Below are 26,494 nucleotides of genomic sequence, written 5' to 3' on the forward strand. Positions count from 1 at the left end.
ATATATATATATATATATATATATATATATATATATATATATATATATATATATATATATATACGGTCGAATTGAGTAACCTCCTCCTTTTTTGAAGTCGGTTAATTATTAGAAGCACACATTTAACTGATTACAGTATTTATTGTGTAACTACCCTGAAAAACAGATCACAAAGATAGTGACTGACTAATCGTAAATTATTAGGTATTAACCATTCGATAGATGGCGTCACCATCTTTGTACTGTTCAGGTATTAAGCGAATAAACAATAAGAGAAATATCGACACAAAATCCATAACTTTATAAAATGTCACATTTGTAATTACAAAAATCGTCACAAAATCCAATATTTTAATAATTATCAGAATTACAAATTTTAATTCGAACATTTATGATACAAATAATATTTATCGTATTATTGGGAACATTTTAGGTTGGTTTAATTTTAAACGCTTCAGCCTGTTATATCCCACTGCTGGGCCTCTTACCCTATGTAGGAAGAAGGATCAGAGCTTAATCCAGAGTTTAATTTTAACCAGACGTTAATATATATCTGTTGAAAGTGTAAGTATAATGAGAAACAAACGACTCAGATGTACCCATTTCATTACAAACTGATCCTGACATCTTTGTACCGCCTTGTTATTTATGGTTATGTCAATTTTTTTTTAAATCTTGTTTTACAAAAACTTCTACTGAAAACGAACCCAAAAGAATTTCAGCGATTCATATTGTATAGACAGATAGACACATAGATATCTGAAATGTAAAAATACCATCAGAAATAACCACAGACCATCGCCGCACTCACGCACCCATCTTTGTGTACCAGATTGACATCTGTCAGATGACCCGCGCGCTCTGAGCGAATTTTTTTTTAATAAAAATATTTCGTCCCCTCGATAATGTTGATTTCTATTGTCGATCAGGAGTTAACGCGCGATGGGCGTGGCCTCGACACCATGAATATATTACACCATATGCATGCATTAAACTAATATTGGTATGGAGGTGCCTGCATCCCTTTATGCAAATATTATAAAATCATATAAGGGTTATCTTATAAGGGTATTAGAGGTTATTAAAAATATACGAATAACAACTTTCTGTTTGTTTAATTTTATTAAATAATTATATGTAACCTATGAAAATATTATGTTTTATTTTTACATAAAGCCTGCAGTTACTTGGACTTATGATAAACGGTACAAAAGAGTTTCTAAACGTTTTTCCGTATTCGGGTTATATCCTCACATAGTTTTGGTTACAGTATCGAAATCACTAATTAAAGACGAAATATCACACAACAATTCACGAGAGAGCGGAAAAGAAGAACTTCTTTTGAAGTAAAATTTCTTTACGCACGCTTGACTTGGGGAGTAGGCTGGTGAATGCGTGACGAGAGCGTTACGGAAAGTGTGATCGGAGAGGCGAACGAAGTTGAGAGGGAGATATACCTACCTGAGTTAGATGGAGCTAAAAAGTTTTACTATAATCATGTGGTCTAAAGCACCCTCGTTTTTCTTTTTATTACAATCTTCATTATGTCAAATCTCAAGTCGAACAGTAAACAATTAAATCGTGTCGTAATAGCACCATAACAAACTGACAGTGTACCAACAAAACTGCAAAAAAATTAACATCACCTGGCGTAGTACACATCATCAAACATTGGGGTATCACAGATTAAATATACATATATATTTTTTTATACAACTAGGTCGGCAAACAAACGTACGGCCCATCTGCTGGCCGATTACCATACGAGTAGCTTATAGACGCCTGCAGCACCAGAAGCATTGAAAATACGTTGCTGACCCTAACCCCGATCAACGCCAGGCGTTCTAGTTACCTTACTCACCACAGGAATACAACACTGTTGAAAAGCAGTATTATTTAGCTGCGATCTTCTGTAAGGTCGACGTACTTTTCCCGTCGGGCTGTTATAGATTTTGAGCGGGATATTTCTTGCTATCTACTTCAGTTAAATAAAAGCAGAACAATTTTGCTCAAAAACAAACCTCAGAAAAATCTAAATTGAACGAAACTGCGTGTAGCATCTTGTTGTTAAATATAATCTGTCGAACAATACAATTCCAGCTCGTTAACCGCTGCGTAAATTAGACAAGCGCCGTTCACCGCGTACTTTCGTTTAATTCACGTCTAAATCGCCTTAACGACCACACGTCACGTCGGAGCCTAAAAAACAATGCCAACAATTAATTCAGTGTTCAGCGTCTTGTGGCTAAGAATGCTTCAATAACTTTAAGTAGCGTAAAAATACGTGAAGAAATATAAAGTTTACTTACAAACGAGAAAATTCTCTTTTGATATCGATTTACGGTTCAAAATTGCCTCCAGTCAGACATACCTAAATTTATGTCGCGTTTTTTTTTTTTTTGGAAACATGAGTCTTATTGTCATGACGATAATTGCTAAGATCGTCAGTTCTCTGACAATGTTGGTAAGGAGAGTTATAGCCGATATATATTACAGGCAGAAACAAACGCTGATCGCTCCGATTCGACACGGCTATCAGACCACCGACCACTTTTGCATGAACGACTCATCTGATTTATGTATATGATAATTTACATTCTACATTAGTTAGAAAATTTTAAATAACAATAAAAAATTTAGTTCGAGAATAATTGAAATTCAAATTCTAATCAACAGCTCAATTTCTGATAATAACGTTAGGGAAATTAGTGATTCGTACACAAGACAATTAAGAAGGGGAAAAAAATAACATGAAACAATAGTGTCTAATTACGATTTACGTATAATTATGTGTAAATTAATCTTTCACAAGTAAACAGGACAAGATTATCATAATACATTCGTTACGCACGCTTAAGACGATGAACTTACAGATTAAATTAAAATCGAAATTATATATTCATACAAGATTCTTCGGAGGGAAGATATAAATCACAATTGCTCAAATATATTAAAGAAACACGCTAGTTTCTCTATCATTTACCGGAGTCGTGTTTTTGTGAAGATTTGACGTAGGTTCGGTGTCATCAACATTGGATAGGTTGAATTAATAATTATTATTTTTAATTTAAGCGTGTTATAAGTAGTGCTACGTTCCTAGTATCTACTGTTCATTGGAATTGAAATGAAAATGATTTTAAAACTAAGTAAATCAAGGAGAGTTTTTATTAAAGCAAGTGTGCATAATATAGCCTATATGCACAATTTCCATATTTTCATTTCCAGAATACAGTTAGTCATTAATCAGAATACGTATCACATTTCGTTCAGTGCGAGGTCTAAACGATTAAAACTGAAGTCATAGCTACCCACCAATAATTAAGTTTTTTACCTTTTGTCAAACATGCAATGTAATACCACAGGCGATTTATCATTAGAACTAGACATCGATAGTTCTGTGACTGCCTAGTAAAGCTAGGACGTGGTCCGATGCTGACGGTTTTTTTTTATTATGTATACATACACTCAAACTCACACATACACGTTTCATAACATACTTACACATATACACCTATATAATAATCTATCCATATTAATAATTAATAGTTTCAAAATTACAGAAACCATAAAAAGATAATTTAAATTAATTACTGAAGTCAAAATTTAAAGTGTCAATTATATAAACGTTGCTATTACATAGGAATAGCTAGTGAGATACAGGCGCGCAGTAGCAACGCAAGGCCTCGGATGCCTTGACGCTGGAAATTAGATTCCTCACCGGCATACCGGAAATGCTTGAGCAATTCTAAATAGCAAGCAGCTATAACATAGATTAAAAATACTTGAGATGTAACAAAAATCTAGACTTACTCACAAGCACTAAGTTTCTAAAGTTTCTAAGATCGTTTTTTTTTTTCGAGTCTTATTTTTTTATTATTTTTCATTTTTACCTACATATTGTCTTTTATTTGTTTTTTTTTTTTTTTGTTAAGTAAAAGAGTTTACATTACATTTTTTTTTTACAAATGAACAATTTCGGAGTTTCGTAAATTGTAAACGAGTGTGTAACGATAAAAAATACCAGGACAACATAAAATAAAACAGTTAATTATCTAGAGATAATTTCTCAATGCTCTATCCCCTATGCAAATGAGACGTTAAACAAAAAAAAATCTTAGTAGTTTGTTAAAAACGTGCGATGATTTATCGACCACATTTGCGGCTCTTTCACACACAGACAAACAACCTAAAATAGGCTACTTGAATAAATATTTCAAAGTTAAAAATGCTAATGACGGAAATCAGCGACCAGGAGACAAGATCCGTGCTTGAAGTGACAAATATATGAGACGGGAAGAAATCGAGGGATTAAGTTATACCGGACGCGTTAATAAGTACACGGTAGCTAAGTAATGAGACGGACAGACAATTCGTGTGTAATTATATTTATGAGATGCAAGTAGAAAAATTTGTATTATCATGTCTAACTGGTAAGCTTTGAGATAATTTTTAGAGGCACTTTGTTTGTTGAGGGGACTCGTAGCTTCTGTACGCAATGTTAAGCGGTGATGACTCCATTTCTTTCAATGTCCGTCAGTATGTATACTTGTAAAAAAAACTTACAGGTCTATTTCTGCTCAGTGAAGATATGCTAGTTTGTGTTTTTGAAGTTATACTTCTTTTGGTCCGTTAGGGAAAAATGATGAGACAAAAAACCTAAGCCCTGAAGTTAGCTAGTCAACGAAGAAGTTAGCGACGTGAAGTTAGCTAACCAATGGAGTATAACTTCTTACGTGCGCACTTAAGTACACAAGCTTATTTTTTGTTGGTATACATAATTATCTTTCTGTATTTGGCATAAACTTCGGAATATGATATACAATTGGGGTGAGACTTGTCGTGTCTTGTATGTATTGAGAATTCTAAGATTTATGGTACTGAAATGATTATGATACTACTTTTATTTTACTAAGATAGGGCATAGCAAGACATATCCTGCTCGAAATCTGCAACAGCCCGACTGGGGAAGAACTTCGACCTTAAAGAAGACCACAGCTAAACAATGCGGCTCACAAGCAGTGTTGTGTTCCTGTGGTGAGTGAGGTGACCAGAGCTCCTAGGGGAATAGGAATGTCTCTGGTGTTGCAGGTGTCTATAATCAACGATAATCGCTTACCATTGTTTGTCGACTTAGTAGTATATACAAAAATATATTATATTCTTCTATTTATAGCAAAATTCAGAAACCCTTGGGATTAGAATGGGTATGAAAGTCAAATCTCATCGCCAACGATGTCGCTAGCTAGTCGAATAATAATAAATAAAAAAGTATTATTAATAAAACCGTAGTGTTTTTTTAAACTTGACTATTTGTAATGGGGCAGATATACAAACACATAAAAGGATTTAAGCATTGTAATATTTATGATTGTCGATTTGTTCGTTCCTCCGAACGCCGCGGTCCCTGACGCGCAGCTGTCACTTGTATGACGAATCACTTTGTCATTTTGACAGGTTTTTGTTCGTCAAATGTAATTCTCACCCTTTTGAAAGTAAAAAAAAAAAAAATTATACACATGATTACTCGGCTTTGATCTATGTGGTTCTAATCCCGTGGATCGTAAGGAACATTTTTGATTGTTTTTTTTTTTTTATTTGCCAGCGATGCGTACAATTAAGTTTTTTTTAATGCGAACTAACAATGTATTCATTATTGAGTTATGTGTGATTAAAGAATAAATGCACGGAGTTTTATTATCTATGGTTCCGAGAGTTGACTCTATGGTTACCTATATAGACAATTCTTACATTGAGTTACATTTAGAACTGTACAATCTACATAAAAGGTTCCTTCGAACGAATTACTCTTCGGATCCCTAGTTTCGAATAGTGTTATTTTTTAAAGTATTCATAAGAGCAGAGCATTGAGAATTAATATAACTCGTAACATCCCACTGCTGGGCATAGGTCTCTTTCTCAGTTTAGGAGAAGGATATTAGAAATATCAGAAACTATTCCAGGTGAATCTACAACATTACGATAACATGTAATCACTACCGAATCCATTGCGCTGAAACTTGACCCGTTGATATGGAGTACAAGAACAGAATCAGAAGTGATGAAGACAAAAACGGCTTATTGCAGATTATAAATGATATATATTGAACAATACGATTCTAAGTATTCCTTATATGGAGTTTATTGAAATAACTAGCTGCTGCCGGGGACGTCGTCTGCGTGAACGCTATACAGCACCAAAAATACCTACGATTATACCTTTTAAAATAACATTCATTTACTCGTTTCTTCTTTACATTTCATATCTACAGAAAAATCGCATAGATGGCGCTGCTTTAAAATTGTCTTGTCTACTTATATTCATTTAATTATGTTTATCGACTTAGTTACTTATATTGCGTGATTTTATAGTGTGAAGCTAGCTTATATAGCATGGTTATTAACATAATAACAACAACATTCAAATATGCGTCGTTAGATTACACGTTGTTACAGAATGCGTTGAGGAAATAAAGTTTCACTGCTCGTTCCCGGTAGGTGATAGCATGATAATATTATTTTATATTTATTTATTAGTTTATAATAAGGTCATGTATTATGTATGTATGTATGTATGTATGTATATATGTATGTATTTATGTGTATTCTGTATAAGTATTAGTGTGTATGTATTAGCATGTAAGTTTATCATATAACTGCACCACCTACCCTGTCTCGAGATTCTATTAAATTTATCCTTCCTGTAATTGGGTTGTCTGGAAGAAATGGCTAAATAGCCATAAGTCCGCCCATTGTACTTCACAGTTTGTAAATGTTTTTTAAATGTGTTTATTGTTTAAAATGTAGTTGTGGTGTACAATAAAGTATAAATAAATAATAAAAAAATAATATGTAGCCTAAATGTTGACCCGACCTTTTGAGTTTATCCCGGACATACATACAGACAAACAGACAAAAATTCTAAAAACTATATTCTTGGCTTCGGTATCGATTGTAGATCACACCCCAAGTATTCTTTAAAAAAAATATTCAATGTACAGTTTTGACTTTCCTAACCATTTTATTATATGTATAGATGTGTATCTATACTAATATTATAAAGCTGAAAAGTTTGTTTGTTTATGTGTTACTCTTAGGCTTTACTTAACAGTAGTTACTGGTACGAAGTGAATTTTTTTTTTGGATAGCCCATTTACCGAGGAATGCTGTAAGGCTATTCTTTCCTCAAATTAACGCGTGTGAAGTCGCGGTACACAGCTAGTAACCTATAAATCGTCAGATACCTTATAGGGACTTTAAACAATTTGACAAATAAGATACTTGTCACATAACCGAGTGGAAATAGGAGAAAGGTATAGTACGTACAGACAGTTTGCAAGAGATTCCGTTCGCAAACAAACAGACGAGCCCTCGAGGCATTATCGCGGCAATTACCGCGGATCAGCCGGCGACGTCAAAGGGTACAATGGAATCGCTCTGTATTGTAACGTTGTTACTCCGATGGGGTAATAGTTTTTTATGGGTAAGTTCTCCATTCGACTTAGATTTTTTTGATGTCGAAATTTCGGTATTTATATTGAATAATTTATAATTTTTTTTTGTGAATAAATAAAAATAAAATAAAAATATATATTGTTTTTATATGTTTATATTTACTTACTGATTGGATAGAGTATATGAGCTTTAAGTTGAAAGGTTTTTAAAACTTAACTAAGCTACTCAAGTATTGAGTAATACAAATGAAACTAAAGTTTTATGTTGTACTGTTGTGTTCATAAAATGAACATTTTTTAGTCTTCTATATTTCAAACTTTAATGACTTAAATTATTATGGAACTATAACTGTACAAACTGGATAGCTTAATATTTGATTTAAAAAATAATTAATTATAAGCAATAGATGATATAATTGGTTTAACAAACGCACTAGCCGTCACTACGATTTTCTAGGCATTTCCTCGATTTCTCTGAGACCCTCATCATCAGATCCTGGTTTCCTTAATACGGCACCCCTTTCCAACATAAAAAGAATTATCAATAACGACGAAATTATTCCCGAACATACATAAAAAATATATACCTAATTGAGTAAACTCCTCCTTTTTTGAAGTCGGTTAAAAAGACGCTATCATCAATAAAAATAAGACAGTCTGTAAGCACCTTTCGCCTGTGTACCTATGATAACAAATTTGAAGTATCAAAATAAAGACAATGAAGTCGCGTGAGAAAGTAGTCTTGTGTTAAATATAAGGTCGAATGGGGAGCGCACAGGAATCGCGAATGAATAATATCGTTGTAACAAAAATACTCGATAAATTTATGATCTCGTTTGTTATTTCATTGAATGAAAGTATGAATGGATTTACTTTGACAAACATTCTTTATACCGTCTCTTTGTGTGCGTCACTAAAGTATCTTGTACGATATTAGTGTTGTAACATCGCACACAGATTAAACCTACCTAATAATATTATCCTACCTAAATTATAGTTATCGTTCATTCGATTTTTTTTTTCTTAAAAGTTTAAATTCAAAAGTTGTTTGGAAGAAATTGTTCCGTGCAATAAGGCCGTATATATTATTAATATTAATAACAATAATAGTATATTAATATAAAAATAGTATCTTTGTTATTATTAAACGTTAAAAGCGTGAACTTTAAAAAAGTATTTTCTTAATTACCATGAGCGTTTTTTTTTTAACTTTTCATTCTGTAAGTACAATCTACAAACTAATAAATAACATTTTAAAAAGGAAATGGATTGTCAAATTATCACGTGACAAGAGGAAATAGGGATCCATTTTATGTTTAGATTTTGATTAAAAAGAAAGACAAATACACGAAACAACTCATCTCAGACTCGCAGCGAACAAGACACTACACATCACGCAACAGTCACGCGAAGGTTTTCCATTACCAAATGAGTAACCAATCATAATACGTGGAAAATCGGTAGGTACCGGGGCCCGGACCCGCCCAGCGGCGCCCTCGCTAATCTAATATTAACCACCTCCGAATATTAGATACAAAGTGAGCATTCGTAGAATTTAATAATCCCTACCCCGACTCTACTACCCGATACGTCTATCTACCTCCTTGAATTATTAACAACAATTTTATTACATTTAGTGTAAGTGCGGTCGTACGTGACGCGACTGCCGATGACCGATGAAAAACGTCGGGAAAACGTTACCGTCAATATTTTATCGGCACCGATATGTTTGAGTTATGTAAGGAACGTTATTTACAATGTGAACGAAATATTGATAAGGGATGACCCTTGGGGGTGATTCTGAGCGGCATGATACTTTTGTCCTTCGGTTGTGTTCGGCCTATTATGTGTTTATTTGCTAATTCTTGTCAAAAAATTAATCATATATATTTGAAAATAAAGTAAATTTATTACTTAAATCTGGGAGAAATCGGTTAATATTTTCGTAGGTAATCTGCGTGTACCTGTATCGATTTATAGATGTATGTAACTCTCTGCCTCGCGATAACAATACTAGGCTTATCACTTCGAATTTCTTAGAGGATCAAAAGACTCACTGACAAACTACTCTAGATAACTATCGTAGTAATATTCGTTCCGTACTAAACACGCTTCTGAAAACCAGTAAAAAGTCCTTAAATCAATCAGGTACATTCTGATAACATATTTATACTTATAAACATTGTATCTAATATATAAAATTCTCGTGTCGCGGTGTTTGTAGTTAAACTCCTCCGAAACGGCTTGACCGATTCTCATGAAATTTTGTGTGCATATCGAGTAGGTCTGAGAATCGGCCAACATCTATTTTTCATTCCCCTAAGTTATAAGGGGGGGGGGGGATTGATAAGGTTAATAAAAATATATGGCAAAACAAAATTTGCGGGGTCAACTAGTTTATAAATAAAAATGCTATTGAATACCTCAAAAATAAAACGAGTGTGCTTTAGACCACACGACTAAAGTAAAACTTGTTTAATTGGCGCTACACTCATATAAGAAACGTAACTCTCTCTATTTCTATCTTCGCTAATTTATACCTATCTCTCTCTCAAATTCCGTTCGCCTCGCCCAATCACACTTTTGTAACGCTCCCGTCAAGCATTCACCAGCTTACTCCCGAAGCCAAGCGTACGTAGAGAAGCTTTACTTGAATGAGTTAAAAAAGCAACTTACAACTAAGAATCGATGCCATTTAAAAGACTTTGTTTAGAAATACAAAGGTAAGAATCCATCGCTGCGCTACAGTCGGTAAAATTATATTACAAACAATAATTTCAACAATTAGTGTAAATAATCAATAAACGGTCAACAAACGGACGGACAGCCGTGGTAAAGACGAATCGATTACTAATATTTCGTCACGATCGAAGCGAGGCCCGTGACCGACGCGGACAAACCCTAGCGTGAACTATATAGTATTACGTGAATTTATATAAAATTGTGTTCGCTTTCACACAAAAAACAAACTTTAATTGACATCGATAAATACAGTACAATCAATACATATAATAATATGTATTGATTGTACTGTATTAGGGCAACTCAAAAAGTTACTAAGACGTTTTTTGTCAATCTATACTAATACTATAAACTTGGGGAGGCCTATGTCCAGCAGTGGACTGCCATAGGCTGAAGTGATGATGATGATACTAATACTATAAAGATGAGGAGTTTGTGACGAGTGTTTGTTGTTTGTGCGTTAGCCCAAAATAACTACTCCACGCGGGCGAAGTCGCGTGCAGAAGCTAGTTTTTAATAAAATTACTGTACAAGTATGAACGTGTTCTATTTTAGCAGTGAACATTTCTTAAGGACGCGCTTGGGGGAGTTATGACGAGAATGGAACCGAACTTGTGATAATTTTATTTTGTGTCTTCCCCCTCCCCGTCCGCAAGATAACGGGATTATTTCTTTTAGTTTCGGGTTTCGAATTAACGCACAATGGGAAGCATTTTTTGATGTTTATTTAATTAGAAAAAAATATTCGACTCATTCCACATTAGTTCTGCAAAAATTAGAATAAGAGTTAGGAAAATAGAAGAATGACATTGTGACACAACTATGCATGCAAAAGAGATATAATTTAATAATATTTGTTGCAGATATACGTTTAACTGAGGTGTGGCACAGCAAGAAATTTCCTGCTCAAAATCTGGAGCAGCCCGACTGAGGTAGTACCTCAACCTTAGAAGATCACAGCTAAATAATACTGTTTTCAAGATTGTAGTTAAATTAGATTGGAGTCAAATAAATTGCTGCGTGGCTACGGCAGTAAAGAGTATAATAGCCACCCCCTCTCTTCCTACTAAGGGATAACACAGTTATATTATATAAAACTTTATATAAAAACTCAAAGGAATCTTATTCTTTTACGTATATATACAATTCGTAATATTTTTATTTGCAATCGTAATAACAAAAACATATTTCAAAACTTACAACTTATTTACAATGAAATAAAAAATACAAATAAAAATAACACTAATATGTAATTGATTTGATTTTTTTAATATGAAGGGTGTGGAGTTTTGTAAACTGTACACCCTATATATGTATACATATGTTCAGTTAAACAAAGACGATGTTAAACCGCGATGTCTTTATTTCTCTTATTAATGACCATTTTATAATAATTTTAATATTTCGCATCAAATTACTTCATTATAAAAGTCATCAAAATGGCGACGTTAATTACGACGCGAACTATGCACAACGAGCGATAAGTATGTAGTAGGTATGCGTACAAAAAACGCTCTCCGGCAGACAATTAGCGGAATTATCTCAGTTCATCCGAATTTCATCGCATAATTGTCAGATGTAATTGAAAAACGCAATTACGGGCCGAGCACGTCAGTTAATTAATATTAAATTCGCAAATAATCACATCCCCCCTCCGCGGCGCCTCCCCCCTCCCCCGGGACGAGGGGACGCGACCTGATTGAATTATAGGGAAATTTTCGAATTTTGAATAATTCACGTGCTGAAGTTAGCCCTTTACGACTGAAGGGCGCGGGTCAAGTGACGACTCTGTGGAGTAGGTACTCGTATTTCATTAGAATAATGAAAATGTATTGGTAATGATACTCCAATTTGTTTCAATGTTACGTCAAGAAATTTGAATTTGAGACAAGGTATTTTCAATCTTATCGTCCAAAAAATGTCACGATATTTTTCTGTTGTCACTTGGCATTTACGAATCATTGTCCCGGCTCACCAAAATTCAATTTAGTTCATTCTGCAACGGTCACGCCAACAAAACCGTACGACAAACCAAACAATTACACAAACGTGTGCCGAAAGCATAATTTTCCACGAAAAAAATGTGAAAATGTTAAAAAAAACACCGACGCTTTGTTAGTTTTTCGCGCCAACGCGCTCGCCATTTTTGACAGCTGTCAAAAGGCTGCCAGTGATTGCGTCTTTTGTGAAATAACACCTTTACACATTTTTATTTTATTATTTTTTAAATCAAACGCACGTCGGAGCTATTTTGAATAATACACAATGTAATCCCACACAAATTACCCAGCGCATAGGCATATGAAGGCGATAATCGGTCGAGATGCGTCACCGATACATGCATCACAATCCTGTCGTCCGCCTCATTTCAATACCTATTATAGTCGCCGCCGGCGCGGACCCAAAACGTCATAACTAGCAATTCAATACGCGCTCATCCGTCATTTCCGTACGAAAGATACGTGACAATCGATCGGGATCCAGAATGTAACATGTCAGGGAGTGTGTCGAGTGATTCTGACGCTCGTGACTGATTTCTGAACGTCGACAAACGGCCGCGGCTGAACAGATTTCTTTTTTAATTTTTCTTAACCGCTTCCTTTGTGGAAGGAGAAGTTGACACGAAATTGTGACGCGACGATATGCGTCTGTCAGTTTTAAATTGGCTCTTGACGGGTGTTGACGCATCGCGTCGGATCTAGATCGGAGTGTGGACATGTTAATTGTTGGGTACGAGACGCTGCGTAGGAGTAGCACGCCCTACCGACGACGGCTCATTAAAAACCTGTCACAGCTCGACCCCTTGACCTTTGATTTCTACCGAGCACTGACGGTCATTTAACGATGGCGTTTACACGTTGTCGGATCGCATCGAGTTTATAATTTCGATGCAAATGAGCCGGTTATTTTCACATTTATCGACCTTTCGGTTGCTGAAAAACCTTTACACACTTAACATCGGATTAAATGTGTTAACCATCTATCGTAAACTCAGGGCTGAGGTGGTCGAAGATGACGGAAGAATTCCAAATGCTTTAATAAAATGAATTGCTCTATTCTAAGAGTCAATGAGTCGGAAAAAGAAAATACTTTTGATAATAACTTGATTGTACATGGAACAACTCCGTTAAAATGATTACTGAGCTTTTATATACCTAATTATTGATAAGTTTGAATGCAACCAGACATAAGCTAAATGAAGGTTTCCTCCTCTTTCTCATTGTTAGTCCAAGAGCTTAAAGCCGAACAGTTATTTTTTAGAATAGTTCACAGAAAGGTTAAGCAAGTTTTAACAGACACAAGGTCCAGGTATTAGGTATTTGTAAAATACTTTCAAATCTTATTATACAGTTAGTTTAGAAATATCATGTAACACTCTCGAGAAAAGCCTGAAGCACAAAGTTCTCAAGAAAAATTAATGTCACTTTCAGTTTAATCATCTTAAAATAGTTACGTCGACTTTAATCATTAAATACACTATAATCGCATTATACAAAAAATTCTATTTCACATTTCGAAGAAATTTTATTCCTTGGAACCTATCCATCACTAATAACTTATAGGATATGAAGACATGCAGAATATGTAATAAATAGCTAGGTTACCTGGATCTGTGGCGTCGAGGGTCTGCGGCGGGGGCTGGCTAAGGGGGCCGGGGGTGCCACCGGAGCCCGGCGAGCGCACGTCGTCGTTGACGGCACCGCCGTACGATAAGGATGACGATGGAGGTCTCTGTTGACAAAGATACACGTATAAATAACATTGCAAAAAACAACAAAAAAAAATTAATATCAGTCAACTATATTTACCAAAAGTTGATGCCAATTTCAAGACCTAAAATCTCGTTGACCTACTCTAAAGTAAGATATCTGTATTGGAATTTGGGAATCTGCAAGGGTGAGCTTAACTACTTCAGAACCTCGCGAGTGTCAAAGGTAGGCTCGAATCTTTTGTAGTACGGTGTTTAGTACTTATTAACATTAATTTTGTGCAAATTAGCAACTATTCAAAGTACCTGTTTAAATAAGTAATTCATCATCATCTTCCTGCCCTTATCCCACTTATGTAGGGTCGGCACAACATGATACTCTAATTCCCAAGCTCATGTTGTAATGTGATTTGGCTTGTATATTTTACGACCGGCCGCCTGCCTGACATCAACCCTCCTTGGGAAATTTGAGGTAAGAAGAAGGATAGGTGAGAAGGATTTATGTGAGAGAAGGATCTGGGGTTACGGATACCAGTGCCACGGATCACGGGGAGGGGTGTGTGACACTAGCAGCTAGAGTAGTCCGGGGTCGCGTACCCGTAGCGGTTCCAACCAGTTATCGGATAGATATCTAGTGGCCCCACCCTCTGGACAATAAAAGTAAATAAGTAATTAAATTCTTATATAATTGTAGAACACGGCTGAGAACACTCAACGAAACATTAATTTCTCACTTCAAGTCTATAGTTATTCATTCACCAATCACTTATACGCCACTTATCGAGCATCAACGATAGCCGCACAATAATTAAACAATAACTGCTTCTTCACTTACAAATTATCATATTTATAGGACAATACACGACAAAGATGGCGACTGACCAATCAGAAAATTAGTATTGACTAGTCGAAAGATGGTGTCTCCATCTTTATGCTCTTGCGGTACTTCAACAAATAATAATCAGAATAAGAACATTTAAATGATAACAGTATTTATTGTTAACTACCCTGCAAAACAAAAAACAAAGACAGTGACTGACTTATCGTAAATTAATAAGTATTAACCATACGGTAGATGGCGTCACCATCTTTGTACTGTTTCGGTATATAAAAAATAAGAGTAAGCAAATAAAAAATAAGAGTAATATCGACACAAAATCCATAATTTTAATAATTGTCAGAATTACAAATTTAAATGCTTACACAATAAGTAAATTTTTTAATCACTTATTAAACAGTTTTCTACGTAGGATGTCAATGATATTATGGTATATAGACCTGTGCCTTCAAATATTTCTAATTCAAGACTTCGTTTTTATCGCTATAAAATTAATATACAATAGTTTAAAAATGTGATTCAATGAGGCCCTAATAGTATTTAATTGTAAAATGTTTAATTGAAGCAAAAGTATTTCTAAACATAGACGAATAGTCCGTTGTTGCGCGGGCGCAGGTAATGAGGCGCGCTGGCCGTTACGAGACACCTGGTCCCGACGGTAATGGCCGACGATACGCTCAAATTATTACTATTATCGTGATTCGCCACTTCTACCCGTAATTCAACTATTTGTTTATCATTTTAATACCGTTTTTTAATTAACTTTTAATTAGTTTTATTTGATTGCAACACTTATAATTTCAGATGTCTTATCTTTTTTTTAAAAGCTCTGTTTTTAACACATAATTTTACGATTCTTAAAATAGTTATATATATATAGTTTTGACTACAAAGGTTTTATTACTTTAAAAGAATTAAAAAAAAAATGAAACCTTTCTACATTTACTTGTAGACAAATGACTGTAATTATTTTATTGCAACATTGTTTAATTCACATCTCAATGACATATGATAAAAAAGGTTATACTTATGATTAATATTGACAATTATATGTTGTACGTTCTTTAATACTAAAAAAAATATATTTAATTGCTGTTCATACAGCGCAAATTGATAGCGACCAAACGATCGTTAGGTGTCTCATTACCACAGGATTGTTTTAATTTACAATAATGGACGTCGGTTAATTGAATATCTCAGAGATTAGAATGCCGTGAGCTAATTTCATATTTCCGAATATAAAAAACTGCCTTTCTTTGACTTAATTCATTGTGTTTAGAAATGTTCTTTTTGAATCGTATAATAAGAAATGGTTTTTTTTTTTTTACAGTGGATATCGTGATGGAGTTATTTCGAAAACCTTAAAGATACTTATTTTATGATATGATTGATTACAGCTATTTATTTCAAACGACTCGGTCGGCAAATAAACGTACAGCCCAGCCCCATGACGCTAAATGGTTACCGTAGCCTATAGACAACTGCAACACCAGAAGAATTGCAAGCGCGTTGTCGAACCTATCGTCAACCAGGAGCAACTCAGGAGCTCTGGTCACCGTACTCACAGGTGCACAACACTGCTTAAGAGCAGTATTATTTAGCAGTAACCTTCTGTAAGGTCGAGGTACTTCCCCAGTCGGGCTACACCAGATTTTGAGCAGAATATTTATGCTGTGTTAAATAAATATAATTTGTATATTAAGCTAGTAGAAATAAGAATAAAATGATAGTGATGAAGGCTTATATCAATTCAATATGTCGTAACGCGCTGTGTGTATGTACCTGGCGAGCTGTCAATAGATTTACGCGTTTGCGACTTTCCAAACACCGCGTGTTCGACGACGCCTCGACGAAATTCCTTTCAAAAATAGAACGCGTATAACAAACACAACTGGCAATTTCAATAATCATTAAAGAAACCGAACAGTCGGCGAATTTGAATTTAGAACAGATGTCCGCCACTTTCGATTACACCAATCAGAACCTGACGATGTTCAGGTCTTCCCAAATTTGAATATCGAACACATGTTCCGACTTTCCTTTACACTTTGAATGTGATAATATCTAGTTATATAAGTGCGTTCAAAATTTAAATAATTGTATTTGCGAATGAAAAATAATTGTGTTTGCTCGCAAACGAAAAAAAAAACCGACTTCAATTACATCGACGAGTAATACAACGTAGATCGACGAAAAAATAGTCAAGTGACAACGCATTATCAAAGATTACTCAAAAAGTAGTTATCAGATCTCGATGAAATTTAAATTTGACCACATGATAAACTTCGGCTTTCGATTAAATTAAAAATCATTAAAATCGGTACACCTAATAAAAAGTTATTGCGGATTTTCAAGAAGTTCCCTAGATTTCTCTGGGATCCCATCATCAGATCCTGGTTTCCCTATCATGGTACTAAGCTAGGGATATCTTCTTTCCAACAAAAAAATAAATATTAAAATCGGTACACCTAGTAAAAAGATATTGCGGATTTTCAAGAGTTTCCCTCGATTTCTCTAGGATCCCATCATCAGATCCTGGTTTCCTTATCACGGTACTAAACTTGAGATATCTCCTTTCCAACAAAAAAAGAATTATTAAAATCCGTACATCCAGTAGAAAGTTATGCGGTATAATACAATGTAGGTCGACGAAAAAAGCGTCAAGTAAAAACGCATTATTAGATATAGCTCGAAAAGTAGTTGTTAGATCTCAAATAAATTTAAATGGGACCAATTGGCACACACCACCTGTCGATTAAAAGAAAATTTGTCGAAATCGCTCCACCGAGTCAAAAGTTCTGATGTAACATACATAAAAAAAAAAAAAAAAAAATACAGTCGAATTGAGAACCTCCTCCTTTTTTGGAAGTCGGTTAAAAAACCGATTTCAATGATATCGACAAGTAATACAAATGTACGAAAAATCGAGCAAATATCAATGGAATCACATTGCAAGCACCAGCTTGTGATTAAAATTAGAATCATCAAAATCGGTAAAGTTAAAAGTGAAAAGTTATGAGGTAACACATAAAAAATATAGTGTAGTTGAGAACCTTTTTTTAGGTTGGTTAAAAATATCATTATTTACATTATTAATATGAATGACGCGTTATTTTCGTATCTGAGTCGTACGAAAATTATACGGTTCGATGTTTGTTTTTTTAAAAGGTCCTTTACAGTTGCAGGAAGCGTCGCCGCTAATGCGCTCACACCATATGTGTCAAAAATGACTCGGTTCGCGAGTAATATTATTTTTATTGTTATAATTTTGTTTATCCACGGACAGGACGGGCATAATTTAGTATCGTTAGCGAATGCTGTCAGTCACCATTTGGCTAACGATCGTCGAAATAACACCTTTTGTCATAATTATTTTTCAATAGTTTCTGATAAGTGACGTGGACACGCGATGTTTGACGGTATCGATTTTAACAAAAAAAAAAGCGTGACCTTTCTAAAAAATGATTTTATGAAGTAGGTTTTATTGAACTTTAGTTTTTATACTTTTGTCATTTGTATAACTTAAGTCATTATTAAAAAAAAATTAAACATATCTTTAATGTTTTCCTCAGAAGTAACACACATCTTTGAAGGCGGGGTGCGCTCGTGAAGTGGTAATTTCGCAGTGGGTCACGGGTTTGGTTCCTGGAAAGGGCGGGGCACCGTTTGCTATTTGGGTGAAAGTTTTTTTTTGCGGTTACCGAGATATAGATGTGTGGGAAAAAACGTCATGAACGTTGAAACATCGTCGATAGCATTTTTTACGATTACATTTATACTACAAATGGTATTTGTTTGTCTCCAATGCACAAGCTCTAAAACTTTCAAATCAATTGACTAACCCAGACTGACTGACTAGAGTTGGCGCAGTTTGTAATAACACTGCATTCTGCTCCGGAAGTTTTGGATTCGATTCCCACTCCGTGTCTGGGTGTAACCAGTCGGCTGTTGCTATAACACAAGCATTAATTTGCTTACTTTAGGAACAGACGACTGTGTGTGTATGGTCTATATTTATTATTTATGTGTTGAGTTATCCCTTAATTATAAAAAATACACTTTAACTATTAGAAGGTACATTTTCTCTATAGCAACTAAGCAAGTTTAAAAGACGTGGCCAAAATGTCAACACTACCGTGAGTAGCTTTTAGGTAAATGTACTAAATGTAAACACAGAATACTCTAAATCGTTGCAGTTGGTAAGAGATCAGTCTCAAGATCGTTAAGAGGACGAGATCACGCGAGCGGTGTCGGATGACGTGGGAACATTGCTGGGACATTTTAATTAACTACATATATGAGAATAACAAAAAACAATTAAAAATAAATAAAAATGAACTACTTTATATTGGAGGTACTTTGAAAAATGTTGTGGAGGGTAGTCTATATTCAATACTAAAGAAAAACTGCAGTTCTTTTAGAATGTCAGCGTACTTTTTTGCTGTGTTTTGAGAGCAGAAATAACTGGATGAATTAAAAGAAAAACCACTGGAAAACCTATTAGAAAAAAGAATAGCTATTGTGCTTCTAAATTATTTTAAAAAGGCATTTAAAAATCTCTTCCTTATTTAAAAAAAAAAACCAAGAAGTTTCTAATCTTTGACAGATGTCATACGTTACTTGCCAACGGCATAGATAACAAAAACTAGCATAATAACTGTCAAATATAACATTACACTAATTTCGGACGCACAATAATGCTTGAATAAACAAAAAAATAACATCTAAACGGTTCCACCGCTATATGTCATGGACGTAAATTATGACGTCAAAGATACCCCGATAAGCTTCGTCCAAGTCGATGTCCATCCCCCGGGGAAAGGGGGGGTAGCGGAGAGAGGGGGCAGGAGCAGGGGGGAGGGAACTCGACTTTTCCATTACCATTAATCCTCCCAAATGAGAGTTTACTATTGTGTCATCTTGAGAGAGGTCATACGTCTTAATGTAACGTTCTTTTGTTTCGTCTGTTCGTTCATCCCGCCACTTTCAGCGGGAATGGGTTCGGCCATCTTGAAATGTTTGATAGAACGCTCCAGAAATAGACGCTAATGTAAAATACTCTAAGTGTTCTTTTTTTTAATGTTTTTTTTTTCTTTAGTTATGCTACACGGCCAGTGTTGTAATAATATATGTTAGTGTTTTTTTAACGTTTGATTTATGTTTTGAGGTCAGTGTGTTAAATGTTTTAACTACGTTTAAAATAGTATAAGTAAGTCGGTAACGAGTGTACGCGAAATATTTCGAAACGCAGCTCTATTCCCACCTGGCGTTTGAAACTCGATCGTGCGCACGCGCCGTTCCAAATTCAAAATAATTTAAATATCGAACAAACCTCCGACTTCCAAGCCTTTTATTGTTCTTTTATTAAAATATGAATAGTATTCGTTGCTTTACTGAGGGTAGGATTGCGACGTATGAACCTTTCATTTTTTTTAATTAGATTATTTTTTTTTTTGATTTTAAATACCAATTTATGTATAAAAACAATTGTATTAATAAAAAAAGAAAAATTTAAAGTTTTGAACTACTAATGAAAATCTGTGCAAACATTTCCCAATATCAACGCGACAATATTTTGAGCAAACTTGCATATATCAGAGGAATTCTTTGGCACAATACAGCCATGCAAGATGACCTTGTAGTACAATAAGAGCTTGTGGCAAACGAGGCTTTGCTATTTTTTACTTCAATTTTGAAGGTAAATTCACATCTTGTGAAGCAGCGTGGAGAAATAAACTGAAGATTTATGCTCTTTAGGGCCAGTAAACCTACTCCTCCATGGACTAGACCTTAGCTCAGCAATGGGATAAGTGCATAATGTAACATTACAGGATATAGTACAGTAATTCTTCTATTAGATGGATGCATTCGGTTGAATCAATTCTTAGTTCATTATAATATTTATGTCAATCAAAAAATTTTAATTTTGTAAAAGAAATGTGTAATTTTTTTATTCAGTAATAAATAACAATCAATTGATTGCAAGGCAATAAATTATACCGCGAAAACCTGTCATTAGGCGCCATATTTTTAATATGGCGGCTGGCGTGACACGCATGCGCATAAGTTGAGTTACGACCTTCTTCCGGTAGAAACAATTAGTGTTTGTATTACATTATTTATGAATTTAAATATAATACAAGCGTGTTTTACTACATCGCTCGTTTTTATTTATGTTTGAAGATTTTTTTAATATAACTATAAAAAAAAAATAATAAAAAAAACTGTTTTTCTCTCTGTCTTACGACCAAATTCAATATTCTATCTCTGAATTTGCTTAACAGAATAGAATTTTGACGTAAGTACGAAAAACTAGAAATAGATTTACTGAAAACGACCCTTTTTTTAAATACATAGACTAGCGCTTGAGTGCGATCTCACCTGATGGTAAGTGAAGATGCAGTCTATAATGGCTGCTTAAAGATGGGATGGTTAAACGGCGCTTGCCTAGTAGATGCCAATTCACTCTTGATTTGAAGATATCCAAGTAATAATTATGGAAAAACGGAATCCGGAAGGGCAATCCAAATTTTTTAAATTGCCGTAAAAGAATAACTGTTTCAGAAATTTATTTTTGCTATTCTGTTGTTGCAACAACAAGCTAAAACATACAGACAGATACGAGTAAAAATAAACATTTCTTCTTTCTTGAATTATATTAATATTAATGTTACAACTAATATGGAGCTTTTGCCAAAATTCTAGCATTTCCAGCGGATAGATCAGAGCTACGTAATCTATAGGATCCTGACCATAACTTTATGTCAACTCTATTTCCAGGAGACAAATTTTGAGATTAAAGAATTCTAACAATGGCCTACGCAGTTCTCTTACTAACAAAGTTATCAAATTATATTGTAATTCATTTTTGTCAGATTTTCGCAACGTCATTAGGGCAAGGATAATTATTTAACTAAATACATAATATTATAATTATTTTCTTGATTTTCAAGGTAGCACGTAGTATTGTTATTCATTTTCGCAATAAAAAAAAACTAAAACAAAAGCAATAAAATAAAAAAATCTCACGTTACCTATTTCGTTTGACAGACGGACAGAAGAATATCATTACCGTCGTAAGTGTCCAAGGTCAACGTTTATGGGTCCCCGATAATGTGACCACAGTTTTATGGTGTATGTGATGGTAATCCTAAAACAGCTAGGCGCCTACGGGTCGTCGACCGCATGGGAAAGGAGACCATAACTCACAAACACGTGACACACACACACATAAACATTACATAAAGTAAAAAAAAATCATGTTTGATAACTTATCAATTTCGCGTTTTAAACATTTGTATTTTTTTTTTCAAGTTAAAGCTGGCCTAATTCACAACACTATCATGTATCGATAGTTGTTATCGTGCGATGTTATCGATACGAAGTATTTTCTTTTTTTATGTTCGTTACTTTTAATAACATAAATAACTGTGCTTTCTATATAGATTTATACTATTACAAACCACAGCTGATTTATAAATTTAGAAATAGTTTAACGTCCTAACCGATTAAGTAAATAACGAAGAAATAGTAAAAGAACATGCCGTACCTCCCCCCGCCCCCCATAAAATGTTGTGTACAAAGATCAACACAAGTCCAAGCACCTAAATCACGACAAACGTTTGAAGTATGTCCTTGTGAATTTCTTGACGAATTTTCTCAGCAGAACCTATTTACATTCCGAATCGGTAAAACCTTCATATTAACTATAGTTTAATACAGAATGTTATGTACTTTGTAAAACGCTGGTTCAATATACCTTTCACCATTCATTATCAAGTTACAGCCTATCGCAGTCAACTGCTGGGCATAGGCCTCCATAAGTTCGCACGAAAAATGGCGAACTCATGTGTTTTGCCCATTGTCACCACGCTGGGCAGGCGGGTTGGTGACCGCAGGGTTAATCGTAACTTAATAAACCAATAGTCTATTATCATTATACACTAAATACTTTTTAATATTTATATTGAAACGTTCGAGACTAAATTTCATATAGAGATAAAATGTGGTTCTTGCGCGTGATGATAGACCAATCAAAATCACGCAATAACTATGGGGAATCGAACGTTTACCATATAACACAATTAATCTGAAATCACAATTTACATATGTGCAGATCATCTAGTTAGAAACAACTTTTTAATCCTACGCGAGTTCTAAGATAAAATACAAGAGCTAATTTAGTTTAAAAAAAAATATTTAACTATGTATTTCATAAAATTCTTTGTAATTTTATTATCTGTCATTTTTAATTTACGCTAATCAATGCTTTACTTTACTAAAGAATATGTCAGCTGTCGCAGAGGTGTCAAAATTACTATAAAATAAATAAGCTCAGAAAAGCAAGCTCGAAAATGTATCTTAAGTTTAACAGAGTATTAAGCTAGGAGAAAATTAATATTGTTATTTAATATGCAAATATCGTTTATCTAGCGTGTCCAGTGCGTTCAATCAAAGTGTCCTTTACCCGCTATCGCCGCCATCTTAGCCGCCATATTTATTGCCGCCGCCTATCATTAGGATAATCTGTTGAGTCTATTGGAAGGATTTTTAATCTGTGGTATGTGGGAAATTCGCGTGGGCGTCCACGGTGCTTAATAAAATAACTTTCACGATTGCGTCGCGAAATTTATTTTAAACAACGCAGGTATTAATCGAGGACAGAGCCTTCTCTGATAAGACGAATAATCTTAAACTATTCTGTGAATGAGTAGGCTATATAAAAGCAAAAATACAAAATTATTGTTTTTCAATAATTAATATTTTATTAATAATTTATTATTTTCAAAATTATCGTCGTAGTGATTTTTGTTTGAGACTGTTTGTGTGACATCTGTGTTATTTTATAAAGAATATGAAAAAACTGCGTTCATTTCCATGAAACATTTTTTTTTATCGATCAAAAAGCATATCTTTCAATGCCATCTACTGTTAAGGGGCTACACTACCTCAGCTCGAATTCAGATTTCACCCGTACTACACATGAGAATTGAAAGCACTTGGTTGTTCATCGCGCGAATTATATGTATTTTTACCCCACAAACATTACCAGTGTTATTTTTAATAAAACGCAACATATAAAATGTTCTTCATACTTATTTCAATTACCATGCTTAATCTCAAGTCCATAACTTCTATATTTACTGAGATATTAAGGTTTTAATACAAAAATAGAGGTAACTGTGCGATTTTTTTGTATCGAGAAAATTTTATGAAATCGTGTTTTCGAAACACATGAAAGATAGTTTATGTCCTGAACTTTACCATACATAAATTTCAAACTTAAATATTCAGTAGTTTGAAAGATATGGACATCCTGCCGAGTGGAAAATAAGCAATTTGAGGTAGCATACACTCTTAAATAGTAAATAAATGATAGCTTTGTCAGAAGTTGTTGTTTGTCTTTGTCTTTTGTTGTTTAGAAAATGGAGCTAACTCCTCAATAAAATTTTAAGCAAAATTTACAAGGATAACCTAAAGAATTATACCAAATTCAATAGCTAATCAGCGATAATTGTGTTGCAATAACACTGGTTGCGATACGGTTACCATTGTGTCGGTAACCCGAGCCGCCACGCTCCGCAACCCTCCGCAACCGGCCGCAACCCTCTGTCGGGGGACGTGCGAACGACAGCATATTGCCGGCTCTGATGGATCTTTGTTCATACACTCATTGTTTGCTGAGCGGTTTGAATTACATATTTCTTTATTTTGATTATATTTTTTCAAGTGGGTAAGTCCATATTTTATATTGGCAGAAAATTTGTTTTAATTTTAAGTACTACTACTTTTTAAATTTTTACATCAGGTTACATCAGCCTACTTAGAGTTTTGTTACTATAAAAACTAATAAACATACAAATTATTAAAATATGAAGTCGGTAGTGTTATAACAAAGTCAGATTTTTTCCGATTTACGCGAATATTCTTTAGAACTTCTTTGACGGTTAGCAGGAAAGTGGACATAAGGTGCCAATCAAACCACTAATTGCAAATTCATGCTACGTTTCGATCCTTTATTGGACCATCATCAGGCATCTACAAAATACAAACATTGAAGGAAGTTGTACAACCAATTAATCCATAAAAACAAAACAAAAATTGATGTGGTCAAAGAATACTTATAACTAATGGACACAACGATAAATAATTCTTTAGAATCTTCAAAAATATCATTTCGCATAAATACTTTTTACCACGCTTTTATAAGCTTGTGTTGTATGTGTGTATGTATATATGTATGTAATGGAATCTTTGAACATAATTTTCACAGATTTCCAGAAGTTTAATTAATTTGAAACTTTGCACACGTATCAAGGACCGACGACAATGCAAAAATTCAATAACAGTTTCTCAATATCCTTATTAGGACTGCCAGGATTAATAAATTCTTTCGTGGATCCTCTGTAAGGAAGCAAGAGAGATGAAGCTAGCGCACGATCTTCGCATGCCTGCAGTTTCGGACTTACTCTTTCGCTCGGGCCTTGGGCACAGCACAACGGAGGCAGATACTTTTCAGGCTAGTTGCATTTATACCTTGTTTATGCCTTACTAGCTGTTTCCCGCCCGCTTCGCTTAAGTTCGTGGCTTAGCTCCGCGCGGAATAGTTATTCTTTTATTGTTTATATTAATAATGGAAAACTATCACATGTCCCGCAAATAATTAATTGAAAAATCGAACTAAAAAATAAAAAATAAATTAAAGTTTAAAAAATCTAAAAAACCACGCTTTTAAAGCTAATCGAACCAAAAAGTAAAAAATAATTTTTAATTACAAAAAGGTTATATTACAGTAGTAGAAGATCGAACAATCAATCATAATTAATTACTTCAAAGTAAAATTATAATAAAATTTAAGTTATTAAGAGAATAATACAATTCAGAGTAAAAAGCGTGGGGTGCTTGATATATTAAATGTAACAATTATTCTACTCCTACCTCTTCTAAACCTCTTTATCAATGAGACGGATAAAAGATACGATAAAAGAAGATCGAAAAACGTTATCGTCTTCATGTATTTAGTGTTATTTTTATTTGTAATACTCATATAAACTCATATAAAGGCATATTTCTTCAAATAAAGAGGAGTAAAAAATAAAAGACTGCGGCGAAATGGCTAAAAATTAAACGTTCGTGTGCATACTATGTGGTCTGTGCCCCGCTGTGAACTAATATTTTGTTCTTTACATGCCCCATGCTTTATTACTTGTACATTGTATATTTATAATTTAATTTGTAATCTAGTTTATTTATGTACACACAACTTTTAAAGGTGATTATTTGTAATTTTAATTTCAAGCGTTAAACACCACGACATTATAACACAAAAGGAGTCGATTAATTTTAACGACGTACAGACAGAGACACGATGTCTAAACGAATAATTCCACGTGTTAACTGTACACGAATTATGGGAACCTAAGATTTCCAGCGAAACGTATTAAGGAACAAATAACATTTACATATTCAAGCTAATCCGTTTCCAGGATGCACTCGTAGCCCACTATCAATTGCTATGACGGGCACGTGGTAGCGAGACGATGGGCAGACGATCCTTGGTTATTAATATTAACTAGTAGCATATATGCGCTTGAGCACCCGTCATTAGCTACTCAATGTAACGGAACGGGAGGGCATAAATAATTCAGGGACTGTAGATGGTCAACCCGATCCTGTTTGGCTGATCTCTTCGATATGACGATGGAATCACAAATTAGAGATTGATATGATGGTTGTATATCATTGTCAAACTAA

At 34.3% G+C, this 26,494-nt stretch overlaps 1 protein-coding gene across 1 annotated transcript in view; it reads right to left on the bottom strand.

Annotated features, from left to right (window-relative positions):
* The window catches only part of LOC123662263 (homeobox protein homothorax), a 196,947-nt gene that overhangs the window by 129,734 nt on the left and 40,719 nt on the right, over nt 1-26,494 (bottom strand). The window contains exon 4 of the mRNA XM_045597130.1: nt 13,799-13,925. Within this exon, the coding sequence (XP_045453086.1) occupies nt 13,799-13,925 (127 nt within the window). The remainder of the gene's footprint in view (nt 1-13,798; nt 13,926-26,494) is intronic.

The sequence above is a fragment of the Melitaea cinxia genome, chromosome 18 (genome assembly GCF_905220565.1).
Source record: "Melitaea cinxia chromosome 18, ilMelCinx1.1, whole genome shotgun sequence".
Lineage (NCBI taxonomy): Eukaryota > Metazoa > Arthropoda > Insecta > Lepidoptera > Nymphalidae > Melitaea > Melitaea cinxia.